The sequence below is a fragment of the Diceros bicornis genome, chromosome 6 (genome assembly GCF_020826845.1).
Source record: "Diceros bicornis minor isolate mBicDic1 chromosome 6, mDicBic1.mat.cur, whole genome shotgun sequence".
Taxonomy (NCBI): Eukaryota; Metazoa; Chordata; class Mammalia; order Perissodactyla; family Rhinocerotidae; genus Diceros; species Diceros bicornis.
In genome coordinates this window covers 78,437,396-78,462,233 of record NC_080745.1, presented here as the reverse complement: position 1 = coordinate 78,462,233, position 24,838 = coordinate 78,437,396, and the positions used below count along the sequence as shown (strand labels likewise).

The 24,838-nt window shown below is 34.0% G+C and overlaps 1 protein-coding gene across 3 annotated transcripts in view; it reads right to left on the bottom strand.

Annotated features, from left to right (window-relative positions):
- ATRNL1 (attractin like 1) overlaps nucleotides 1–24,838 on the bottom strand; it is a 739,265-nt gene that overhangs the window by 657,601 nt on the left and 56,826 nt on the right. For 2 of the 3 annotated variants that reach the window (XM_058544074.1, XM_058544075.1), the window contains exons 6-9: nucleotides 24,750–24,803; nucleotides 24,218–24,392; nucleotides 19,859–19,946; nucleotides 14,747–15,002 (exon numbers count right to left, since the gene is read on the bottom strand). In XM_058544074.1, coding sequence (XP_058400057.1) covers nucleotides 14,747–15,002; nucleotides 19,859–19,946; nucleotides 24,218–24,392; nucleotides 24,750–24,803 — 573 coding nt within the window. The remainder of the gene's footprint in view (nucleotides 1–14,746; nucleotides 15,003–19,858; nucleotides 19,947–24,217; nucleotides 24,393–24,749; nucleotides 24,804–24,838) is intronic. The other variant, XM_058544076.1, reaches the window with a different exon arrangement.

Below are 24,838 nucleotides of genomic sequence, written 5' to 3'. Positions count from 1 at the left end.
GACTGCTTCAATCAAAAGTGTACAGATATGATGCTATGTGACTTCTAAGGCGAGGTCATAAAAGCTATGCAGCTTCTGCCTGGTTTTTTTGGAACGCTTGATCTTCTGAAGTTTCCTCTTGGGATACTCCCTTTTAAAACTCAGCTGGCACGCTGTTAGAAGTCCAAACTACATGCAAACCAGACATAAGTTATCCCAAAACAGTCCCAGCTGAGCTTAGCCTTCAGTCATCTCAACTGAGACACAATATACATGAATGAAAGCCTGCAGATGATTCCAGCACCCAGCCATTCAAGTCACCCCAGCTGTTCAGGTCTACCCAGATGAGGTCCCAGACATCACAGAGCAGAGACAAGCCACCCATGCTGTAGTCGGTCCAAATTTCTGAAACACAGAATCCATACCAGACTTCCTTATTTAGTTGATTGTATTCCCTTTTATTCTATAATATTGCCCTTCTGTACGTTTATGCCCCATTATCACACTGTCACACTATTCTAATTACGGAGACTGTGCAGTATGTTTTAATATCTGGCAGGACAAGTCCTCTTCATAGCTCTTCCTTTTCAATTTTTTCCTAGCTATTCTTGCAGGTTTATTTTTCCATATTAACTTATTATCAACTTGGTTCCATTTCTTTAAAAAAAAAGCTGATGGTATTTTTATTGGAATTACATTAAATTTATAAATTAACTTAGGGAGAAATCACATTTTAGTGATATTCACATGTTCTAACCAAGAACAAGGGATGTCTTTCATTTGTTGAAGACTGCGACCTTCAGGAATGGTTTGTAGTTTTCTTTACATAAATTTGAACAGTTCTTGTTAGATTTATACCTAAGTGATTTAACTTCATTGTGTTTTTCTCTTCCTTTATATCTTCTAACTGCCAATTATTGTATATATGAAGGGTACTGATTTTTGCATATTAATTTTATAACCTGTTACCTGGTTGAATTCTTTTATTGTTTCAGTTAGTCCTATTATTGATTGTGTAACATTTTCCAGGAATTCTACTATATCATCTGCAAATACTTTAATTTCTCCTTATCCAATTCTTATTCTTCTAATTGTTTCCTCTAATACCTTCGGAAGATTAAACAGTAGTAGAGATAGTGGGCATCCTTGTTTTGATCTTAACCTTGATAGAAACGCGTTTCCCCACGTAAGATGGTGGCTTTGGGATTGAAATATATATATTTATTGTGTTCAAACAGTGGCCATCCATTCCTATTTCCTCAAGAGTTTTTACTAGGAATGGGCTTTTTTAGCATCAATGGAGATAATTATATGATTTTTTTCCCCTAGACCTACTAGTGAATTTTATAATATTTCTTAATATTGAACCATCCTTGGATTCCTAATTATATATCCCACTTGATCATGATATATTCTTTTCTTAATGTGTGTTGGGGTCTGTTCATTTTATTTAGCGTTTTTGTGATGACATTTAAGAGGAAGTATTTTAATTCATTTTTAATCATAAACGTCTGTAATTTTCTATTTCTGTGCTAACTGCATCAGGTTTAAGTGGCAATGTTATACCTGCTTTCTAAAACAAATTTGTAAGTTTTTCTTTGTTTTTTATTCTCTACAACAATTTACAAGCATTGGGACTACGTTGTTACTAGTGGTTTTCTAAACTTACCCTGTAATGTCATTTAGGCCTGGTGCTTTTTCTATTTTTCCCTATGGAAATTACTCTCTATAAATTTTCTATCTCTACTGGGTTCAATTTTGGGCAACTGTTATTTTCTAAGAAACTATCTATTTCTTCTAAATTTTCAAATTTATTTGTACAGATGTATAAAGTATAATCATGTTTTTTTAAATTTTCTATGAATATTATTTCTCTTATTTATTTTGTATATTTGTCATTCTTCCCTTGTTTCTTGATTAAGTGAGCTAGTAGTTTATCTATTATTTTTTTAAAAAAACAGAATTGTAATCTATTAAATCAAGCTATTATTTTTCTGTTCTTACATCATTAATTTCAGTTTTTATTTTTATTATTTCCTTCCTGGCACCTTTTTTTGTTTGTTTAGTTTGTTCTTTTTCTTGCTTTTTGAGTTGGGAATGTGGTTCATTTATTTTCATTCATATTAATATAATTTTTTAATGCTATAAATATTCCTCTGATAACTGCTTTAAATGTATCTCATAGGTTCTTATATGCATTGTTTTTACTGTCATTTTTCAGCAGTTTTGTAATTTGTTTGCATTTCCCCTTTCACCCAATAGAAAGGTTTTATTTAATACTCAGGTATTTAATTTTAATATTTCCACTTTTTGGAAACTACTGATGTTTTCTTTACACCCTAATATATGATCAACTCACTTTTTCTGAATTTTCCATGTGCACTTGAGAAGATAACATTGTCTATAATCAGGCTGTGTTGTTTGTTATATATTCTTAACATCAACTTTATTGGTTATGTTGTTTAGATTTTTTTTAATCTTTTTTTTTTATCTTATGTAGTGAGAGTACTTCTTGACCTGTTTTGTACTGACAGTGATGCTATCTATTTCTCTTTGTATCACCTGTAGTTTCTGTTTTATATAGGTGGTTGCTGGATTATTTGGTGCATAGATATTCCTCTATTATATATATCTTTATGGTGAACTGTGGTTTTTAATATTATAAGGTGTTCTTGTCTCACATAATGTTTTGGTGGCCTGAATTCTACTTTCTCTGGTATAAAGATCACAACCCGAGTCTCATTGTATCCATTTTCCTAGGAAATTTTTCTTCATCCCTTCATTTTTAGCCTTTCTGAATCAGTGTGTTTCAGATGTGTCTTCTATGTGCAGCATAGAGTTGGGTTTCGCTTTATGCATCAATTTGAAAATATTTTCTTTCAACAGGCAAGTTAACTGCATTCACACTTACTGATAATATTATGTTGGGTCTCAACTCTGTCATACTGTGTTATAATTACTATATGTATTATGATGTTTTTTCCTGAGTTTTTTTTTTTCTATCTAATATTTTCTTTCTTTTGGCATTTAGGGAAGTTTATATTTTTGTTCTAGTGCTTTCTTTTGTGTTTATACCTCTCATAGTGCCCTTAGTTCCTTTCTTTCCTACTTAAAACTTTTATTATCTGGTCTGTCAATTTTAAACCTCAGTATACTAGGAACAATAGCAATCAACATTCACTATCTGGGTTCAATGATTCCTTTTAGTTGTTTTATGTTATCAGTCATGTTATAAATAATTTACAGAAGAATAAAGGAATAGTGAAAACCTACTTTTTATGAATTTCAATAAGAATTTAAATATAGCAAATCTCTCTGTATCAAATAAATGTTGGGGCACAAACTAAAAAATAAAAATATATTGCTCATTCATTAATTCTTGAATTTGAAAAAAGCATTTAGGATATCATCTTCTGAAGATTCACAGTCTGAGATTTAACTTAAATGATCAATTCCACTATCATCATTAGAGTTTAGAATGCTGCTGTCTCTTTGCATTCATCTTCTAATTTGTCTAATCATCGTGAAAGATCTTCCTCTCTTGATTTCTTATCTTTACCATTATAGGCAAAAAATGAAAAATTCTAAATTCTCAACTGTGTTCAATAAAATTTAAAAGCAGCCTAGAACAATGGTGCCTCCAGTCATCTTTTATGCCGTCTTTAAATGTAATAAAATACTTTGGGCACTGCAATAAGAAAACTGAAAGATGACAATATATTTCACCATGGCATCATCCTTCTAAGCAAGTTGTTTTCTTGTTAATTTAATTTTTTAGCATAGTTGGGAATAATTGATGAGCAAAGAATTAATTCCTAGGATTAAATAGTAAAATGTTTCAAAACATAGGAAAAATAAGAACACTAAGATCCCACAGTGTTTATCTTAGATTTATAAAAGGGTCCAATAGATCCAACTGGTAATTAAAGATAGACTATTTTATTCCATATTTTTTAAATAAGTAAATGTTCTCTCTGTTCTTTGGAAGACTTCTAAGAAACAATGAAATTTATGAAATAACAGTCTTCATAGATAGTTGGGCCTGCTCAAAAAAGAGACTAAAAGAACTAAAATTGAGTCCAATAGACCCTTATGGTACACCAAGAGTTAAATGACATCCTTTGATTCTTACCTATTACCTAGGCAACAGTCCATGTTTATTTTCTGCTTTCCCCTTTCTTTCTCCCTTCTCCTCCCATTTTTAGTTGCATTCTTTCTATTTGGACAGAACACATTAACATTTGCATACTAGTCGTCTACCAACATCCCTACCCTTGTTTTAGTCTTGGCTCTAAAATTAAATACATGAAATGTTCTCCATCAGTCTTTTACCTGAAGTGTTCCCACTCATCTCTTCTTTAGATGAAGCTTATTGTCTAGGAGAGAGGTTGGCAAATTGCAGCTCACAGGCCAAATCCAGCCCAGCAACTATTTTTATAAATCACGCTTTATTGGAACACAGCCAAACTAATTTATTTATGAATTTTATACGGTTGCTTGTGTACAGTTTCAACGGCAGAAGTGAGTAATGACAACAGAGGCTGTGTGGTCTACAAAGCCTAAATCACTTACTATCTAGACATTTACAAAAAGAGTCTGCACATTTCTACTCCAGTAGATTTCTTAGGTAAGGGCATATATAGAGAGAGTTACCTGAGTTTTGCCATGTTCAACTGTTTGTTCTATAGCCTTGACACTTGAAGGACAGTTTGGCAAGATATAAAACCCTTAGCCTATACTTTCCTTCCTTAAGTTTCTTGAAAAATTTGCCCTATTTGCTTTGGTTGCTTTGATTTGTATGTTGCTTTCGAGAAATCGGATACTAATCTAATCTCTTGCCCTTGTAAGATATTTCATCTTTCTGCCTGAAGAGCCTGAAGATTATTTTCTTTCTCTTTTAAAATATAATATTTCTATCAAGATGTCTCAAAATTGTTGCTGTGGGTGAATTTTATCAGGTACCCAACGCAAAAGTTCATAAATAGAAGAATGGATAAGCAAATTGTAGTAGAGTCGTACAATGAAATACAGTAATGCAAAGGGGTTAACTGCATAATACATAACAACATGGATAAACCTTGGTAATATAACGGTGAAGGAAATAAAAGAAAGCCTCAGAAAACTGCATAAAATGTTATTTCCTTTTTATAAAATTTAAAAGCTAGTAAAACAACATGCCATATAAGCATAAATGTATACGTGATAAAACTACTTTTAAAAACAAATACATAATGAGAAATTCTGGATTTCAGAATAGTGGAGGGACAGAAAACTTTTTTGAAATCCAATGATTTTTTTTTTTAATGACCATGATTATAAAGAGAAAACTTAGGGGCTGGCCCAGTGATGTAGCAGTTAAGTGCGCGCTCTCTGCTTTTGTAGCCCGGGGTTTCTCAGGTTCGGATCCCAGGCGCGCACCGACACACCGCTTGTCAAGCCATGCTGTGGCGGCGTCCCATATAAAGTAGTGGAAGATGGGCACGTATGTTAGCCCAGGGCCAATAGTCCTCAGCAAAAAAGAGGAGGATTGGCATCAGATATTGGCTCAGGGCTGATCTTCCTCACAAAAAAAAAAAAAGAGAGAGAAAACTTAAAGGAATACAACAAATGGTTATGTTTCTTAAAACAAATATCCTCTCATCAGATACACTTTTGGGGTAGTTTTGCCAGTAAGACATGATTACCTCTATGTTGATGACACCCAAATAAAGTTGAGTTAGAGTAAATATAATTACAAAGAGAAAACTCAAAAGAATATTCAACAAATGGTTATGTTTTTTAATAAACGGAAAGTAATACATAGGCAAATAAGAGTCCTGCTTATAAAAAACTTGAATAACTAATACTCTTGAAAAATGCTAAGCAAATATATCAATCTTTAACATTAAGAGAAAATAAAATGCTACAGATGACCACATAGTATTAAAATTAAAAATAGTTCAAGAATAATAGTATTAGAAATGGACTGAAGGATCTAGCTCCATTCTATTTCAAAAGGATTATTATTTCTGCTGACATTTTCCTCCATTAATAAAGTATGAAGTCCTCTCACAAAATATCTCTTTCTCCCAACCTCCAGGATCCTAATACCTAAGTACATATGAAAGACCATTTACGTAAAAAGTTACATGTGAATCTCTAAAGAACCAATAGTAGCTGCAATCAGCCAGGGTCCTGAGAAGAAACAGATGATACGCTCAAAATGAGTAACTGTAAAGAGTCTAATAAAAAGACTATTTACAAAAGTATGGCCCAGGCAATGTCCTGGGACTATCACAGCAAGAAGCCTTTACTATCCTTTGGCCTGAAAAAAGCAAGAGGGAGTGGTTTCAGAACTTACAGAGTGGCTGTTTGGAGAACACCTGACAAGTCAGCCTTCAGTAGGGCAACCCAACTAACCCAAGACCCAGCAAGGAGTGAGTCAGAGGAATAAAATATCTCAACCGCACTCATCTCTGCCTTTTGATCTACTCTTGGTGCCTCCTACTGGCTAATCCCAACTGAAAGCTGGCAGGCATGGGAGCAGGATGAAAACGGTGAAGGGTGGATCTGGAGAGACAAATGGAGAATATCAAGCATAGTACCTTATGAGTCACCACTAGAAAGAGAATACTATGTACAGTATACAATTTAAATAATTTGGCTAATATACTTTAAACAATATTCAGGAAATATATAGATTTACTTCTAAGGAATATTGCTGAAAACCCTGTTCATTCATCCACAAATATTTATCAAGCATTTAATACATGGCACTTTACTAGAAAGTACACACACAAAGAGGAATGCAGCAGGATTCCTGCTCTAAAATTAACTTCTTAGAAAATTAAATACAAAAAGAATACCTATAAAAAGGAGTATATGTATTATATTCATTTATAAAAAAAGAGATAGAGGAATTTAGAGGAAAATTAAACCAGTTCCAGAAAATGAAAAAGGTAGTCAATATAGTTGCGGAATAACAAGTCTTTCATTACTATAAAATGACAAAAGCCACCTCCACTTTGTTACTTAAACAAAAGTTTATGGAGCCTTTACGGCAAACTGACTTCTTTTTTTGTGTGTGTGAGGAAGATCAGCCCTGAGCTAACATCCATGTCAATCTCCCTCTTTTTGCTGAGGAAGACTGGCCCTGAGCTAACATCCGTGCCTATCTTCCTCCACTTTATGTGGGACACCACCACAGCATGGCCTGACAAGCAGTGCGTCGGTGCAGGCCCGGGATCCGAACTCGGGCCACCACAGCAGAGTGTGCGCACTTAAGCGCTACGCCACAGGGCCAGCCCCCAAACTGACTTCTTCATTACGCATTTTCTTGATTTTTCCAATAATTTTGTGCAGGAAGCTTGTTGGTTACTGTCACTCCTAAGCACTTGATAACCATACATCACTTTTAAAGAAGTTGTAATCTAGGGTGCCCTCATGAAAAACTTCCCTGCCACATCTATTTGTGTGTGCTCCACATAGCTATGTTTTTAAGTATTCTGTTGTTATACATCTATACACATTTTCATATAAATCAACCCACACTGAATGAAACATATCTTCAGCTAAAGAATGGACTGATTTTGGAGGCATAGCCCACAGAACTCATCAACTAACTAGAAGTTTAATAATTAAAGAAGGAAATTTCAGATTATGTGTTGATTTAAAGTCTGGGTAATTAAGCTCCATCAAGACTGTGGCAGTTAGCTTTATTAATGAACCCTTTTATGGCTGTCTTCTCATGCCCACATTACTTCTCAACTTCCCTAATAGTGTTACCTGCACTTTCCCAAATAAAATCCTTTCGCTCCAATCCTTGTTTCATGGTCCGTTTCTACGAAAACCCAAGTTTAAAAAGATCCTATATTTCCTGCCAGCTGCCGCTAAGTTCTTTGCTCCTCTTTACAAGCAAATTTCCTTGAGAGAGTTGACTCTGCCCATCATTTCCAATTCCACTCCTCTCACTCCCTCTTAAATCCAATCCAGTTAAGCTTTTACTCCACCACTACATAAAACCTGTTCTTGTCAAATCACCAATAACCTGCACAATACCAAATTCAGCGGTCAACCCTTAGTTTTCCTTGACCCAACAGCAGAGCAGCATTTGGCACAGTTGATTACTCTTCTGTTTAGTAATCTTTCTTCACTTGGCCTCTAGTTCCCACCATTCCTACTTGCTTATTTTCTTCTTCTCCCCTACCTCTTAACTGGAACATCCTAGGGCTCAATCCTTTTCTTCTTTCTATCTACACCCATTCCCTTAGCGAACTGATCCAGTCTCATGACTTTAAATGTCATCTATCTCCCAAGAACTCTCAAATTTACATCTCCAGCCCAGATACCTCTCTAGAACTCCAGACCCATATATCCAACTGTCTACTAGACATTTTCACTTTAATGTTTAATGGATATCTCACATATAACATGTCCAAACTGACTTCCTGACCTTCAAACTACCTGTACCTCAAATCAGCTTCAGAATCTTCTACATGTCAGCTGATGGCAACTTCATCTTTCCAGTTGCTCAGGCCAAAAATCTTGAAATCATCCTTGACTCCTCTCTTTTATCTCAGAATCTACATCCAAACCCTCAGCAAACACTATTGGTTCTACTTTTAAAACATAAAACAAATAGACTGATTTTCATCATCTCCCATACTAGCACCCTGGTCTAAGCCACCATCAATGCCTAGATTACTGTAACAACTTTCTAACTGGCCTCCTTGCTTCTGTTCTTTCCTCCCCAGAGTTTATTTTCAACACAGCAGCCAAAATGATTCATTTAAAATTATGTCATTGCTCTGTTCAAAATCTTGCAATGTCTCTCCAGTTTCACTCCAAGTAAAAAATAAAGGCTATGCAAAAACCCAATGATCTTGCTCCTTATTACTTCTCTAACCTCATCTGCTAATTTTTACTCGCCCATACTCTTCTCCAGACTCCTTCCTGTTCCTTGAACATTCTCTGCATGTTCTTGCCTTTACACTAGCTGTTCCTACTTCAGTGTTCTTGCAGGGAACATTCTTTCCCCCAGAGATCCAAATAGCAAACGCCTTCACTTCCTTCAATTCTTCGCTCAAAATTCATCTTCTCATTGAGGCTTATATAACCTGGCCTTCCTATTTTGTAACCACCTCCAACCCTCAGTATTCTCAATCTCCTTACCTTGCTCTACTTTTATAAAACTTACTATCTTCTAACACATCATACAGTATGCATACCTATTATGTTTATTCTTTATTGTCTGTATCATCCTGCTAGAAGTAAGTTCTGCAAAGGTAAGGAAAAATACCCAACGCATCATCTGCAAATATGCATTATTGCATATGTCTGGAACCAAGTGGAACCAAAAATGTACTTCTATAAGTTACAGAGTCAACCTAATGTTTGGAGGTACTCCTTAGCTCAACAGATACTCTAAAACTCATAAAAGAGCGATGACAATACCAACAGACTTTTAACTATAGTCTCAACAGTTTAAATATATTTTCTAGTATCTTAGATTTTTTTTAATGTTAATCTGTAATGCTCAAACTGAGAGAATTAAAGATAAGTTAATCAGATGGTTCCTTTGTTCTAAGTCATATTATTACAAAAATCTCAAAGAAGATTCACAGCACTAAGCACAGAACCAGAAATACTTCACAATTATTTGCATTATTATTAAAAGTTGAATGAGTGGTCATTTTGGAGTATGCTAACTGGGAGTTTTTTGTCTCTTTTTAAAATTTCTACATAATGGTGAGATCAATATCCTTAGAGTATATTTCAAACTAAATTTTTATCTAGTAAAATAACCTGTTTTCATGAATTACTATGCTATAATTTCAGCTTTCTTTTCAGTTACAGACCACAATGCTGGTTAAAGAGATAATTCCTTCTTTAATTAAAAAAAATTTTTTTTCTTAGTTTTCTAGACGCTTTAAACATGTAAGGATTCTCAAAGTAAATCCAACCTACATTTGGGTAGTTGATGCCATTAAAATCAAGCCAGGAAAAAGGCACCTAAACCAATGTCACAGTAGAGTAATTCTCACTAAGAACAGAAAAAAAAAATTTTTTTAACTCTTTCTGTGGTGATAAGCATTCACTTATAACTAAGATGATAAATTATCCCATTACTTATGTTCAAAGCAGCCCTATTTAATATAGTATCATTCCCTAAAGTATCACTTTGTCTATGGTATATAGAACTTAATTATTCTGATAACATCTTTAAACTATATTTACCCACTGTTTTATATTCTTTTCTTTGTAAGTACTTTTCAAAGTGAAAGTACTTACAGATTATTTTTTGACACCACATACAATAAGCAGCAAATTCAAAATGCATTAGGAGTAAATTAGTAATAAGTTAATTTTATTAAGATATAATTTTACAGAAAAATTGATGAGTTTTATTTTATACTTAAATAATTCACAGAATTTTAAAACTAATCACAATTCATCTGTTATTCTCATAAAATTTATAAATCATGTATTCTTCTTGTTTCCATCTTATACTACATTCATAAGTATACCTGACAAGTAATACAATTAATAAGACAAAAATCAAACCAAAAATACCCTGTTGATAAATTTATTTATAAATAGCACTTTGGTTATAGAATAAGCCAAAAGAAACTCTATAGAAATAGTTAAAAATTTACCAAAACTACAATTGACATTCTGTAATTAAATCATTCCAAATGAAAACCCAAATCTACCAGCCAACGAATTTATCAGTTAACAATCTATGTAACATTAACCATTCATAGAAGATTAGAATAAATCTGTTGTGCCTTTCTAGCCATCCCTGGAAAGCATAACCACCAACCATGTCTCATGGCTGAATGAGACTATCCTTCAATAAAGGGAAGTACAAAAAGAGTAAAATACACTCTGTGAAATGTAAACTATATTCAGTGAGGAGGTGGGGTAGGGAAAGCATGTACCAATCAGGTGTCCTACACATTTGGTTTTAATGGCCAATACTGAAGGTATGCCCACGTAGTTATTGGATCAGAGAGATTCTACAGAAAGTCAGGATCTCTGAAGGGCTATACCCTCAACAAAAAGGTGAGTTTTTTTTAATCTGCTCTGTAAAGGCAGACAGAAAATGTCTATTTCAGCCTTGGATCTATGAGGAGGGAAAAAAAACAGTTTCCTCTTGGAACTTCCAGTCACAGACAAACACCATGCCACTTTGGGGCATGAATTCATGCTACATACAAGGTCCAAAAAAACCACATGCCAAAATTTTAATATAATTTGGACCAGGGTTGCAAGGCCCCCAGAAGCACACACACTCTCTCTCTAGAGCAGGGGTAGGCAGACTAAGACCCAAATCTAGAGCAAAGCTATGCACAGTTGTTTATGTCTTGTGTGGTCGTTTTCATGCTACAACAGCAAAGGTGATGAGTTGTGAGAATGACCATACGGCCCACAAAGCCTAAAATATTTACTATCTGGCCCTTTATGGAAAAGACTGCGCACCCCTAGTATAAAATACTGATAATAATGTCAAATGTGTTTCAAACAAAACAAGATGAATTAAAGCAGTGGAAAACAGCAGCCTGTAAATTGGAGGTTGATCAAAGAGTATGAGTACTGGTTAACTTTAGACTTAACTAAGTACTCATTTTAAAACTTCAAAACTCAAAACATATGGTTCAAGTACAAGCACGGTGATAGTTTAATTCTGAACCTTCCCATTCTCCTCAGGGAAGACATAGGAAAACATGGGGGAAAAGTAAAAGAAAATTAAATTTCCAGAGAAACTAGGAATGAAAAAAACCCACAAACTCCAAATCAGGTGAGAATATACAGAAAGCAAGTGAAACTAAGAGAGCCAGATACAGAAAGCCAAAGAACGCAGACAGGAGGACGAGAAACAAGGAGTATGGGAGAAGCCTAATGGTGGCAGATTTCAATAATTACCACACTCATTCCCACAAAAAAAATGGGCCTCACTCTCCCTAAACACAAGAGGAGCTATAATTAAAAACAAAAAGAAAGAGACGACAGAGCAACTTTAAAAAATATAAAACGTGTACAGAAAATGTACAAGAACCAGATGGGATCACAAAGCAAAATCCAATGTTCTCTTGTGTACAAGACATACATTTAAAATGTGGGGGCCGGCCGGTGGCTTAGTGGTTAAGTGCGCGCGCTCCGCTACTGGCGGCCCGGGGTTCAGATCCCGGGCGCGCACCGACGCACTACTTCTCCGCCCATGCTGAGGCCGCGTCCCACATACAGCAACTAGAAGGATGTGCAACAGTGACATACAACTATCTACTGGGGCTTTGGGGGAAAAAAAAAAAAGGAGGAGGAGTGGCAATAGATGTTAGCTCAGAGCCGGTCTTCCTCAGCAAAAAGAAGAGGATTAGCATAGATGTTAGCTCAGGGCTGATCTTCCTCAAAAATAAATAAATAAATAAAAAATAAAGTGATTCTGAAAGGTTAACAATAAAGAGATGGACAAAATTATACCAGGAAAATACTGACCCCCACCCCTCCAAAAAAACCAAGAGCCATAATATTAATATCAGACAGGATAGAAATCAGGTCAAAAAACATTAAAGAAGCAAAGCACATTACAGCACCAAAAGATATGCAAAAAAGATATAACAGTTATAAATATCCATAATAGCAACTTCCATAAAGCATAAATTCCAGAATACACAAAATAAACTAACATTTTTAGACTTTAATTAACATTCATAGTATGATAGATCAAGTACAAAAAAATAGTAAGAAATAAAAGAACTAAACAGTATAATCAATAAAGTAGATCTGATAAATTGATATATCAAACACCATATCTTGATATTCTAGGATTTGTCTCCTTTTCAAGTCCCTATAGAATATTTATGAAAATTGTGCTACAAAGAAAATCTCAATTAATTACAGAAAGTAGAAATAATACCTACAACATCCTCTGAATACTATAATAAAAACAAAAATTAGTAACAAAATCAAAAAACAAAACAACCTTTCTATACAGAATATTTGTAACTCTGGCTTAAACAACTCTTGGGCCCCTCTGAAAAATCAGAATGACTCAGCCACACCTGCTTCGACACCGTCATGAGCTTGTTATGACAATAATGTATGTAAGCAGGCTTATTCAATGTAGCATTGCTTATCAACCATTGCACTACAAAATGCTCCCATCAGCAGAAGCTCTTGTTAGATTACTTCTATTTTCTCAGTAAAATAAGAAGTAAGGTCATCAGCTGAGAGTAAGGATGTAGAAGGAAGTGTTGGAAGTTTGAAGAGAGAGGAAAATGTATGAAATAGTCACCTCGGACAGTTGGAAGAAAGATTGGGGATTATGAACTTAAAGATGGATAAGGTTAGAAGTATGGACAAGAGAGAGTAAAAGATAACGAAAAATTGAAAGGAGGCTCAATGGACTAAAGGCTGAAGGTTGAAGAATTGTCAGAGTGTGGGTACTAGAAGGAGTAACTGGAAAGATCAGTGGCACTTGAAGAGTAAGATACTTAAAGTGGAAATTAGGGATTCATTGCAGGTGCACAAGGTCAAGAATATGACAAGGGAAGAGAATGACTCAAGAAGGACGGAAAACAAGATCTCTGGAAGAGAGATCCAAAAATCAGAGGCCAGGTATTCGAAGAAGTATTTAAGTGGATACTGAAATCATACAAGTATTTGGCTAACATATGTGGGACACAGTGACAGTGAGCCATGAGCTATATTCTTCAAGGAATAAAACACAGTGATCTGAGGAGCAATAGAAGAGCATAAGAATGAGAAGTAATAAGTGGTTTGGTGTGATGACATAAGATTCAGAGTTGAGTGATTTAAAGGAGGAAGGAAGGAAAAGAGAGTAGAAATGGCAATAAGTAAGGAGGATCCATATCCCACTTTCAGCCCAGATATACTGGGATATGGAAAAGAAAACAGATCACTTGAAAGGACTGCAGGAGAAACAGTGAGTATTCAGAAGGGGAGTCTTCCTCTGAGCACACAAGCACTTGGTTGTTGCTGCTAATGGGGATCTGCAAGTGAGTTTTCTCAGTAAAACTGCACAAGGACTCTAAATAGTTGTATATAGTTGCCTATACACAAAAGAACCAAAAACTTGAGTTCCTAATATGGCCAGAGCCAGAAATGGAGTATGTTTTTGAATCTAAATAGCAACCACAGCTTATATATATTTGTAGACAAATTTTAAAAAAAAAAAAACTTACAACTGTTTGCAAATGTCATAAAGACTTCAAAAAAAAATGAAGTACCAGAAAACTAAGAAGAGTATTTAAGACTACAGTACAGAAAGGCATATGTAGATTGCCCCAGTCACCTTCACACACCAGATAATAATCTCTTATAGAAGCCAACAGACTATCCTTAGCAAGCTTACTTTAAAAGAGTAATACATACATAGAGATGTTGCAATAAGATTAGGAACAGAACCCTGAAAAATGAAAAATCCTGCAATCATGGATTGCATAGTAAAGAGATGGGGTTAGTTTTAGCCCTTGGTTCGTAAGTAAATCCCAAAGAAACAGCACCATCTAATGGAATTTCTCATATTTAAACATATTCTCAATTCTTGGAAAAATGTGACTAGTATGTAACATTTCTCCACATTTGGCTAAGAAGATAAATATTAAAGGACAAAATCTAACACAAAAAATATTAATTCTTGGCTGACAATTTTGATTTCAAATAATTCCACATTTTGACTAAATTCATATGAAGATTTTATTAAAGATAAAAATATGCTCAACCAATAAAGAAAAGAGTATATAGTTACATTTTCAAAGTAACTCACAGATATGGTATTCCTGAATGCTGCTTGTATAACCATATATTGCAGAATATCCAAATATTATGATCATGACAACGTCTCTACTGTCCAACTCCATAATATGCGCTGAATGTCCCTCCACAGCATACTGCTGACCGTGTCCAAGGACAGTGGGAGTTTTTGTACTCCATGACTGACTATGTATGTGAAAAACCCATAATTCATCTGTGACATTGCCATCATTTGTTTCAATTCTGCCTCCATACATAAAGATGTTTTCCTGTAAATTAAAAACATATTAACAAACAAAATAGTTATTTCTTGGTAATATATATTAATTAAAAATAAGGCTAACTTTAAACATTAAATTTTAGTAATTGCTCACAACGTGGATAGGACATAGTTCTTACTTGTAAAAAGTCAAATAAGAATACATGAGTAATGATAGTTAATGTTTTTACTTATAAGAAGAGGGAAAAAAAATCCATGCTTTCAAAAAGTTACTTTAAGATATTTTATTTAAAACAGCTATATAGTCAATTAACCATATTTTTGATTATCCTAGTTGTTGAGTCCCCAGTTATTATATTTAAATTTCACCAACTAAGTGTATTGCTTTGTGCTATTCTCAGCATTCATTATTTTCATCAAAAACTGTTCACCAAAAAGGTAGACAACATTTGTGTATTATGTGGAGTACATTCTTATTACCATTTCTCATGGCTATGGGTAGATACTTTATAGCACTTATAAATTATACAAACCATTTCAATCACATATGACTGAAATGAACAGTACATAACTGATATAAATTACTACTATTTCAACAACCCATGAGTAGAAAGGAATTTCTTCAACCTAATAAAGAACATCTAAGAAAAACACACAGCTAATATTATGCTTAATGGTGAAAGACTAGATGTTTTCCCACTAAGGTCAGGAACAAGACAAAGACGCCTGCCTTTGCCACTTATATTCAACATTGTTCTCCAGGTTTGAGCCAGAGCAAATAGGCAAAAACTGAATAAAGGCATCCAGATTGGAAAAGAAGTAGAATATTTCTATTGGTAGATGATATGAACCTGTATATAGACAATCCTAAGAAACCCAAAAAAAAAACAATTAGAGCTAATAAATGCGTTCAGCAACACTGCGGAATACAAGATCACTGTACAAAAAGTCAATTATATTTCTATATATTTGCAATGAACAATCCAAAAATGAGACTAACTAAACAATTCCACTTACAAAAACATCAAAAAAATAAAATACTTAAGGATAAATTTAACAAAAGAAATTCCAAACATATATTCTGAATACAAAACACTGTTGAAAGACATTTTAAAAGTTCTAAGTGAATGGAAAGACATCCCACGTTCACGGGTCAGAAGACTTAATATTGTTAAGATGGCAATTCTCTCCAAATTGATCTACAGATTCAAAGCAATCTCTATCAGAATACCAGATGGCTTCTTTGTAGAAACTGACAAGTTGATTCCAAAATCCACATGGAATTGCAAGGGACCCAGAATATCCAAACAATTTTGAAAAAGAAGTATAAAAGTGGAAGACTCACACTTCTCGATTTCAAAATTTACTACAAAGCAAAAGTAATCAGGACTGCACTACTGGCATAAAGATAGACATATAAATCAGTAGAACAAAGAGTTCAGAAATAAGTGCATACATCTATGGCCAACTGGTATTTGACAAGAACACCAAGACCATTCTATGGGGAAAGAATAGTCTCTTCAAAAAATGATACTGAGTTAACTGTATAGTCACATGCAAAAGAATGAATTTGAATCCTTACTGCACACCATATACAAAACTTAACTCAAAATGGATCAAAGATCTAAATGTAAAAACTAAAACTATACAACTCTTAAAAGAACACATGGGGTAAATCTTCATTACTTTGGATTTTCAATGGATTCTTAGATATAACACCAAAATCACAAGCCACAAAAGAAAAAAAGATAAATTGGATTTCATCAAAATTTAAAAAATTTGCGCTTCAAAAGACACCATCAAGAAAGTGAAAGCTCATAGAATGGGAGAAAATTATTCGCAAGTCATATATCCGATAAGAGATTTGTATCTAGAATATATAAAGAACTCTTACATCTCAATAAAACAAGAAAAATAACCCACTTTAAAAATGGGCAAAGGACTTAAATAGACATTTCTCCAAAGAAAATACAAATAGCCAGTAACCACATGAAAAGATGCTCAACATCATTAGTCAACAGGGAAATGCCAATCAAGACATGAGATACCACTTCACATCCACTAGTACGGCTATAATCAAAAAGATACTAATGAGTGTTGGAAAGGATGTGTAGAAATTGGAAACTTCATACATGGCTGGTAGGAATGTAAAACACTACAACCACTTTGTAAAACAGTCTGAAGTTCCTCAAAAAGTTAAATACGGAGTTACCATTTGACCCAGCAATTCCAATCCTGTGTATATACCCAAGAGAAATGAAAGCATATGCCACACAAAAACTTATACAGGAATGTTCACAGCAGCGTTATTCATAATAGCCAAAAGGTGGAAACAATCCAAATGTCCATCAACTAATGAATGGACAAACAAAATACAGTCTATCCGTACAACAGAATATTATTTAGCCATAAAAATGAAGTACTGATACATGCTACAACATGTCCTAAGCCACAAAGTATACAATTTCATTCATATGAAATGTCCAGAATAAACAAATCTATAGAAACAGGAAGAAGACCCATGATTGCTTAAGGCTGGGAGGATGAGGACGTTTAGGGTGATAGCTAAAGGGTACAGGGTTTCTTTGGGAGGTGATGAAAGTGTCTTAAAATTGATTACACAACTCTGCAATTTTGCACAAATCTGCAAGAGATGGTTACACAACTCTGAATATATTAAAAACCATTCAATTGTACACTTTAAATGAGTGAATTGTATAGCATGTCAGTTATATCTCAATAAAGTGACAAAAAATAAATAAAAAACAGAACTCAAAGAAAACAAACATATGTATATAAATATTATATATATACACACATACATATATACACATAGAGATTTTTATTTTATTTTTAAAACACGCCTATGCATAGAAAAAAAGTGATAGTTTATTCTTTACATTGCTCCCGTATTTTCCGAATTTTCTTAAATAAGCACAGAAAATATATAAATTTTGATTTAAAGGGTCTAGTCACAGACCACAATCTTTGTTGATTCAAAATAAAAACCAGTTAAGTAGCCTGTCATTTTAATCACGCTAAATTCATGAATCCTATACGTACATAAAAATAACTGATTACAACGCAATCCCTATCAAAATCCCAATGATTTTTGCAGAAATAGAAAAATCCATCCTGAAATTCATATGGATTCTTAAGGGTCCCTGAATAGCAAAACAAACTTGAAAAACAAGACCAAAGTTGGAGGTCTCATACTTCCTCATTTCAAAACTTACTACAAAACTACAGGAATCAAAACAGAGTGGCACTGGCATAAACACAGACATAGATCAAAGGAATAAAGAGTCCAGAAATAAACCCTCACATATATGGTCAAATGATTTTCCAGAAGGGTGCTGAGACCATTCAATGGGGAAAAGACAGTCTTCTCAACAAATGGTGCTGGGGAAGCTGAATATCCACATGTTAAAGAATGAAACTGGACCTTTACCTTTCACCATAAAAAATAAAATTAACTCAAAATGGATTAGACCTAGACATAAGAACTAAAACTTTAAAACTCTTAAAAGACAACATAGGCAAAGGCTCCATGACATTGGATTTGGCAATAATTTCTTGGCTATGACACCAAAGTCACAGGCAACAAAAGAAAAAATAGATAAATTGGACTATGTCAAAATTGAAAACTTTTGCACATCAAAGGACACTATCAACAGAGTGAAAAGACAGCCCACAGATGGGAGAAAATATTTGCAAATCATGTATCTGATTTGTAGTTATCCAGAATATATAAAGAACTCCTACAACTCAACAACATAAAAACAAACAACTCGATTAAAAAATAGGCAAAGCACTTGAATACACGTTCCTCCAGAGAAGGCATACGAACAGTCAATAAGCACTTGAAAAGATGTTCAACATCACTAATCATTAAGGAAATGCAAATCAAAACCAGAGTGAGATACTGCTTCACACACATAGGGTGGCTATTATCAATAAACCAGAAAATAACAAGTGTTGACAAGGATGTGGAGAAACTGGAACACTTGTATACTGTTAGTGTGAATGTAAAACGGTGCAGCTACTATGGAAAACAATACAGCAATTCCTCAAAAAATTAAAAATAGAATTACCATATAATCTACTTCTGGCTATCTACTCAAAAGAACTGAAAGCAGGGACTGGAACAGATATTTGCACACCCATGTTCATAGCAGCATTATTCACCACAGCCAAAAAGCTGAAAGCAACCCAAGTGTCTATCGATGGACGAATGGATAAATAAAATGTGGTATATACATACAATAGAATATTATAAAAGTTTAAAAATGAGGGGAATTCTGACATATGCTACAACATGGATGAATCTTGGGGACATTATGCTAAGTGAAATAAGCTAGTCATTAAAAGACAAATACTGTATGATTCCACTTATATGAGGTACCTAGAGTAGGCAAACTCACAAGAACAGAAAGTAGAATAGTGGTTGCCAGGGTCCGGGGAAGCAGGCAATGGAGAGTTATTATTTAATGATATGGAGTTTCAGTTTTGCAGGACAAAAAAAGGTTTGGAGATAAGGTGGTAATGATTGCATAACAATGGAATATACTTAATGCTACTTTACACTTAAAAATGTTTAAAATGGTAAATTTTATGTTATGTGTATTTGCCACAGTTAAAAAAAAAAGTGACTGACCTGATGACTAGCTATAAAGCCATGGACAAAAACTCAATCCTCATTTCTTCTCATGTTCAATGGAGGATTGTACTAAAATCCATTTTTTCACTAAAATAGTACATTAGTTTGTGACATCTCAAGTTACTGTGATCCATATAATCCTTTGTTCCTACTAGTGTTTGAAATAAATCTGAGACTTAGTACTTTTTTCTCTAAGGTAAACTCTTAAAAAAAAATGATTAAAATTTAAGAAGCAGGATTCATACCTCATATAAAGCAAGAGAGTGTCCATATCTCTGGAGAGGTCCCCTTGACAGAGTTCCTACATTCCATATACTGCTTTCTAAATTGTAACTAAAAGCAAGAAAAGAAAATAACTTCATAAGCTAAGATTCACTTTCAGTTTCTTAATTTGCAGTATGCTTTCTTCACTTATATTCAAGTATTCATTAAATTCAAAAACAATGAGAATAAACTCATAATTTCATGTACCATATTAAAAATTTTTAATAAAGACTCATTGAAAATATACCTACTCTAAATTAGGATTCAACTACCTGAATGTACAAAAAACATTAACTTCAGTAGGCTATTTATTACTGGAATTAATTTGATCAGTTGCCTTTAATAATTTCAGCCAATTGATTAACCTAAACAATAGTCAGCTGTTCTGCATTTTTAAATTTAAAAAAAAGCAAGCATTTCCTTTTGGAAATAGATGAAAATTCTCTCCACTTTTACCATAGCCATTTACTTTATGTATTCATTTTTATTCTTTTACACGCACTTAGCATTATACAAATCAACCAAGAAGTATGTATCTCCTATGCACAAATATAGCTTGTTTACTGATCATTTTGTTGAGATTGTGCAAAATGAATATAGTAAGAGAAGCTTCTGTAAAAAATAAGGTACTACTGGATTACAGGATACAAAAAGAAAATTAATATTTGTTCTAGTAATCTAAAAATACACATATGAAAACAGTAGTTTCAAACTATGGGTATCAAACGCTTATCTAACAGCATTCCAGTTCAGCTGTCACTATCATACTCTGCACTCAAATCTCAATTTGCCAAAATATACAAAAGGAAGCACCCAGCCAAGAACTGACTAGGACCTTGTTGAAGAAGCTCACTATCAGTTATTTCCCCGCTTCTCTTTCTTTCTCCATCAGGAAAGGCAAGGAAGCTCCTTTCACAAAAAAAGGGAACAGTTACCAAAAATTGTTTTCGGCATTATGTTTAACTTATTTCCTACCTTGAAGTTATAAGACACGTGTATGATACAAATGAGAAAATATAATCAATCAGAACATAACTTCCACAGACTTGCACCACTACATCTACCTACCTACCAGTATCTGCACCCAACACACTGCTTTCCACTGAGTTACCATAAATTAGGGCTCGGCAAACTGTTTCTGTAAAGAGCCAGATAGTAAATATTTTAGGCTTTGTGGACCACATTGGTCTTACACATTTTTCTTTCTGTTTTACAGCCCATTAAAAATGCAAAAACCATTTTTAGTTTCTAGGCCCTGGGCCCCAGTTCTGCAGTTTGCTGATTCCTGCTATAAATAAACTACTGTTTCCCTTGTGCACTAGATCCCACAACACTCCAGCAGTTCTCTCATCTATTTCCTTCATCACCATTTTTTGGTCTTACTAGATAAGTCCCATCAGCATACAAACATGGTGCTATTTTTCTCCATTTATTAAAAAAAAGACTTCTCTTGACCTTACCACTCCCCTTCAAACTACCAGTCCACTTCTTTACTGTCCCTCCCTACAACCTTCCATTCTCTCTTACACTAACTCTAGTTGGGCTTTTAACAACACCGCTCCAGCAAAACTGCTTTTGTTAAGGTCAACTTCCTCATGCTAAATCCACGGCCACTTTTCAGTCCTCACTTTCCTTGACCTGGTTAATCATTAGCATTTGACATTATTAATCAATCCTTGCTCCTCATATACTCTCTTCCTCTGCCGTGAAAGACACCATACTCTTTTGGTTTTCCTTTCTCACTGCGCATTCCTTTTCAGTCTCCCTTGCCGGTTTCTCCCCTTCTCCCCAAGCTCCTAGTGACATGGTGCCTCAGTCTCAGTTCTTGGTCCTCTTCTCTATCTAGAACTCATTCCCTTGATAATCTCACCCTAACTCAATCTCTGTTTCTACTCTTCCTCCCAATCCCAGTATATTTTCAACAGAGTAGGCATAGTAACTCTTTTAAAATGTAAGTCAAAGCATGCTCAAACACTTCGACGACTCCCAAAAGATCTACAAAGCCTTCCACAGTCTATCTCCCTCTCCCATTATCCCTCTAATTTCATGCTTCCGTCTCATGTATTCCATGTAAGTCATATGGGCCTCCTGTTGCTTCCTGAACTCTCCAAGTAGTAGCTCCTACCTTAAGGCTTTTGTCTGGCTCTTTTCTCTGCCTCCAGATAACTGCACTGCCAATGCCTAACCTCCTTCAAGTCTTCGCTCAGTTTTCACCTTTCCCATAAAGTCTACCTTGACCACTACATTATAATTCCAACTCCCTCCTCTTCGGCACTCCTGATTTGCTTACCTCTGCTATCTTGCTATTTATCTCTATATATGTATACATGTGACTATATGTAATTTACTTATAATGTACTTATTTATTATGGTAGTTTTTTATTAGGTATGTTTTTTTCTAATTGCCTGTCTTTCCTCACTAACTCCATAAAGAAAGGGACGTTTATTATGTCCACTGATATATCCCAAGTATCAAGGGCATAGTAAGTATTCAAAACAGTTTGCTATGCCCATGAATACATGTTAATGTTCACTAATGTCAATGCATATATGTTCTGTAAAATATACTCTAATTTAATAGACACTAACACAAACTTTTACTTACTGAATAATTCTGTCTTAAAATGTAACCTCAATTAAATTCTACTCAAGTCAATTCTACTGCAGAAGATAAATCAACTTATGACTGACACTATCACTTCTACAAGCTATTTAAATATCCTTACCTACAATTGACCTACACTCAGAATAATGAAAAACTATTCTCTAACCTGTGAAAACAGCAACAAAATTACTTCTAATCTGATACCTCATAGTTTATGACAAAACTAAACACTGTAACCAAAAGAACTAGGTTTTAGACAAAAAAAAAAAACTATTCGGTTCAAATGGAAAATATGTAAGTTTAGAAGAATATAAAGTAATATTCATCATTGAATTTTCAATATGCTATTGAACTTTACAGAACACAAACTTTGAAGATTTCCATGTTTCCTTGACGATTATACTCATTGTCTCTACTTTGCAAATATCACAGCTTAATCAAAAGTTCTACTCTATTTTCACAAGCTTTTCATTTTCATTAATCATAGTTAATTTCCTTTTTGTTTATACATTTAAATCTCATTATTTCTTCTGGTTCTTTTTATATCTTAACAATTCATTCTAATCCCACCAACTCTCTTTCAATTCTATTACATTTTATCCTAGATATATCGTGTTACAGAATTCTAACTGTTCACTTAAATATTTACCTAAAACTCTTCCTCCCTCTCTGCAGAATTTATTTTATACTTTAATTCTAGTCATATTCAATCATAGTTTTAAAGCAATCTCTTCTTTTACACAGAACTTTTTAAATCCCCAAAATTAACAAGGGATTTTCAGTGGGTAAGGTTGCCAGACAAAATACAGGATGCCCAGTTAAATCTGAATTTCAGGAAAACAACAAATAATTTTTTAGTTTAAGTATGACCCATGCAATATTTGGTACAAAACCAAAAAATATATATACTGCAAGGGGCCCATTTATACTAAAAAATTATTCATTGTTTATCTGAAATTCAAGTTTAACTGGGTGTCCTGTTTATGTACCTGCCAAATCTGGCAATCCTACTGGGCACGCACCATTATGATATACTGTCCAGAGTCAGTTCTGATTGGTCGATGCCCAAGTTACATCATCCTTGAAAACAACATTGATAATCAAATTATTCTTCCTCTTTCTTCCTTTATTCTGTTATTGAACCGTTCATAAAATACAATCACCAGCTTCAAAAAAAATCAGATAAAGCTGCCATCCAGGTGATTTCCCTTATCCTCCAATCATGCAGAGGACAATCTCTATTGAGCCAACAGTAGATGAGATGTATTTTATAATACTGGCACTGTTCTCCTAACAAAAGCTTGTAAAGTAAATACAAAGTAAAAGTTCAGGTAAATGAAAATTTACAGAACAAATTGAAAGTATTTTTACATAAGCAATTATACTTCACTCCGAAAAAATAAAAGGTGGCAGGATTTACAATGCCCAATACAGGCATGGCCTGCCCTTATCTGAAGTTAATATTTTCTAATTCAGAATTTATTAAAAGCACTCTAGAAAGGTAATGAAATTTCTATACAAAGTAAATCTATATGCAAAATGACAAATAATTAACTATTGATATACTGAGTTCATATATTCTCAAATCAGTCCATATAGCAAATAGGTACTATCACAAAAACAACCAGTCATAAATTTGGACAGCAATTATTTAAGACACTTAGGATAGTCTTACTACAAAAAAAAATCCAGCTTAAAAAAATAGATTTTGAAAATCTGAAGAAAAAATACTTACTTCAGGACCATTTGAAAAGAACTGTAGTTAAAAGTATATCCACCAATCACCCACATAAATTTCCCATGTAAAACTGCTTTATGGGAAGCCCGACCTACAGAAGGACTGAAGGGTTTAACATTTGGCAGAATCCAGTAAGATTCAGTAGAAGGAACATTCAAAGAACAATCAGGACCTATTTAAAAAAAAAAATCAAACAAAACAATGCATCAAACAAAGACCTTAGATTATACAAACAGAATATGTGGATATAAAGAGAATTTAAGAATTCAATGCTTATCATATTAATAAATGTAATTAATGGACAAAATAAATGGTCTGAAATATAACTTACAGGAAAAATTCTACAAGGAAATGTAATTCCTACAGGGGTAAAAAATCATACACTCAAGCAGACTTGGATATGTTCAAACAAATATCACAATATGAAAGAATCATTTAAATAATATAAAATTTCAGATTTACTTTAGTATGCTACTAGAATATTAGAATGGAAAAAACAATGTACTCAAATCCCAGTTCTGTCACTTACTAGAAGTGTGACCTTGGGCAAGTCTGTTTACCTCTCCCATCATCAAGCCTTCATCTATAAAACAGAAATAACAATCTATTCCCTAAGGG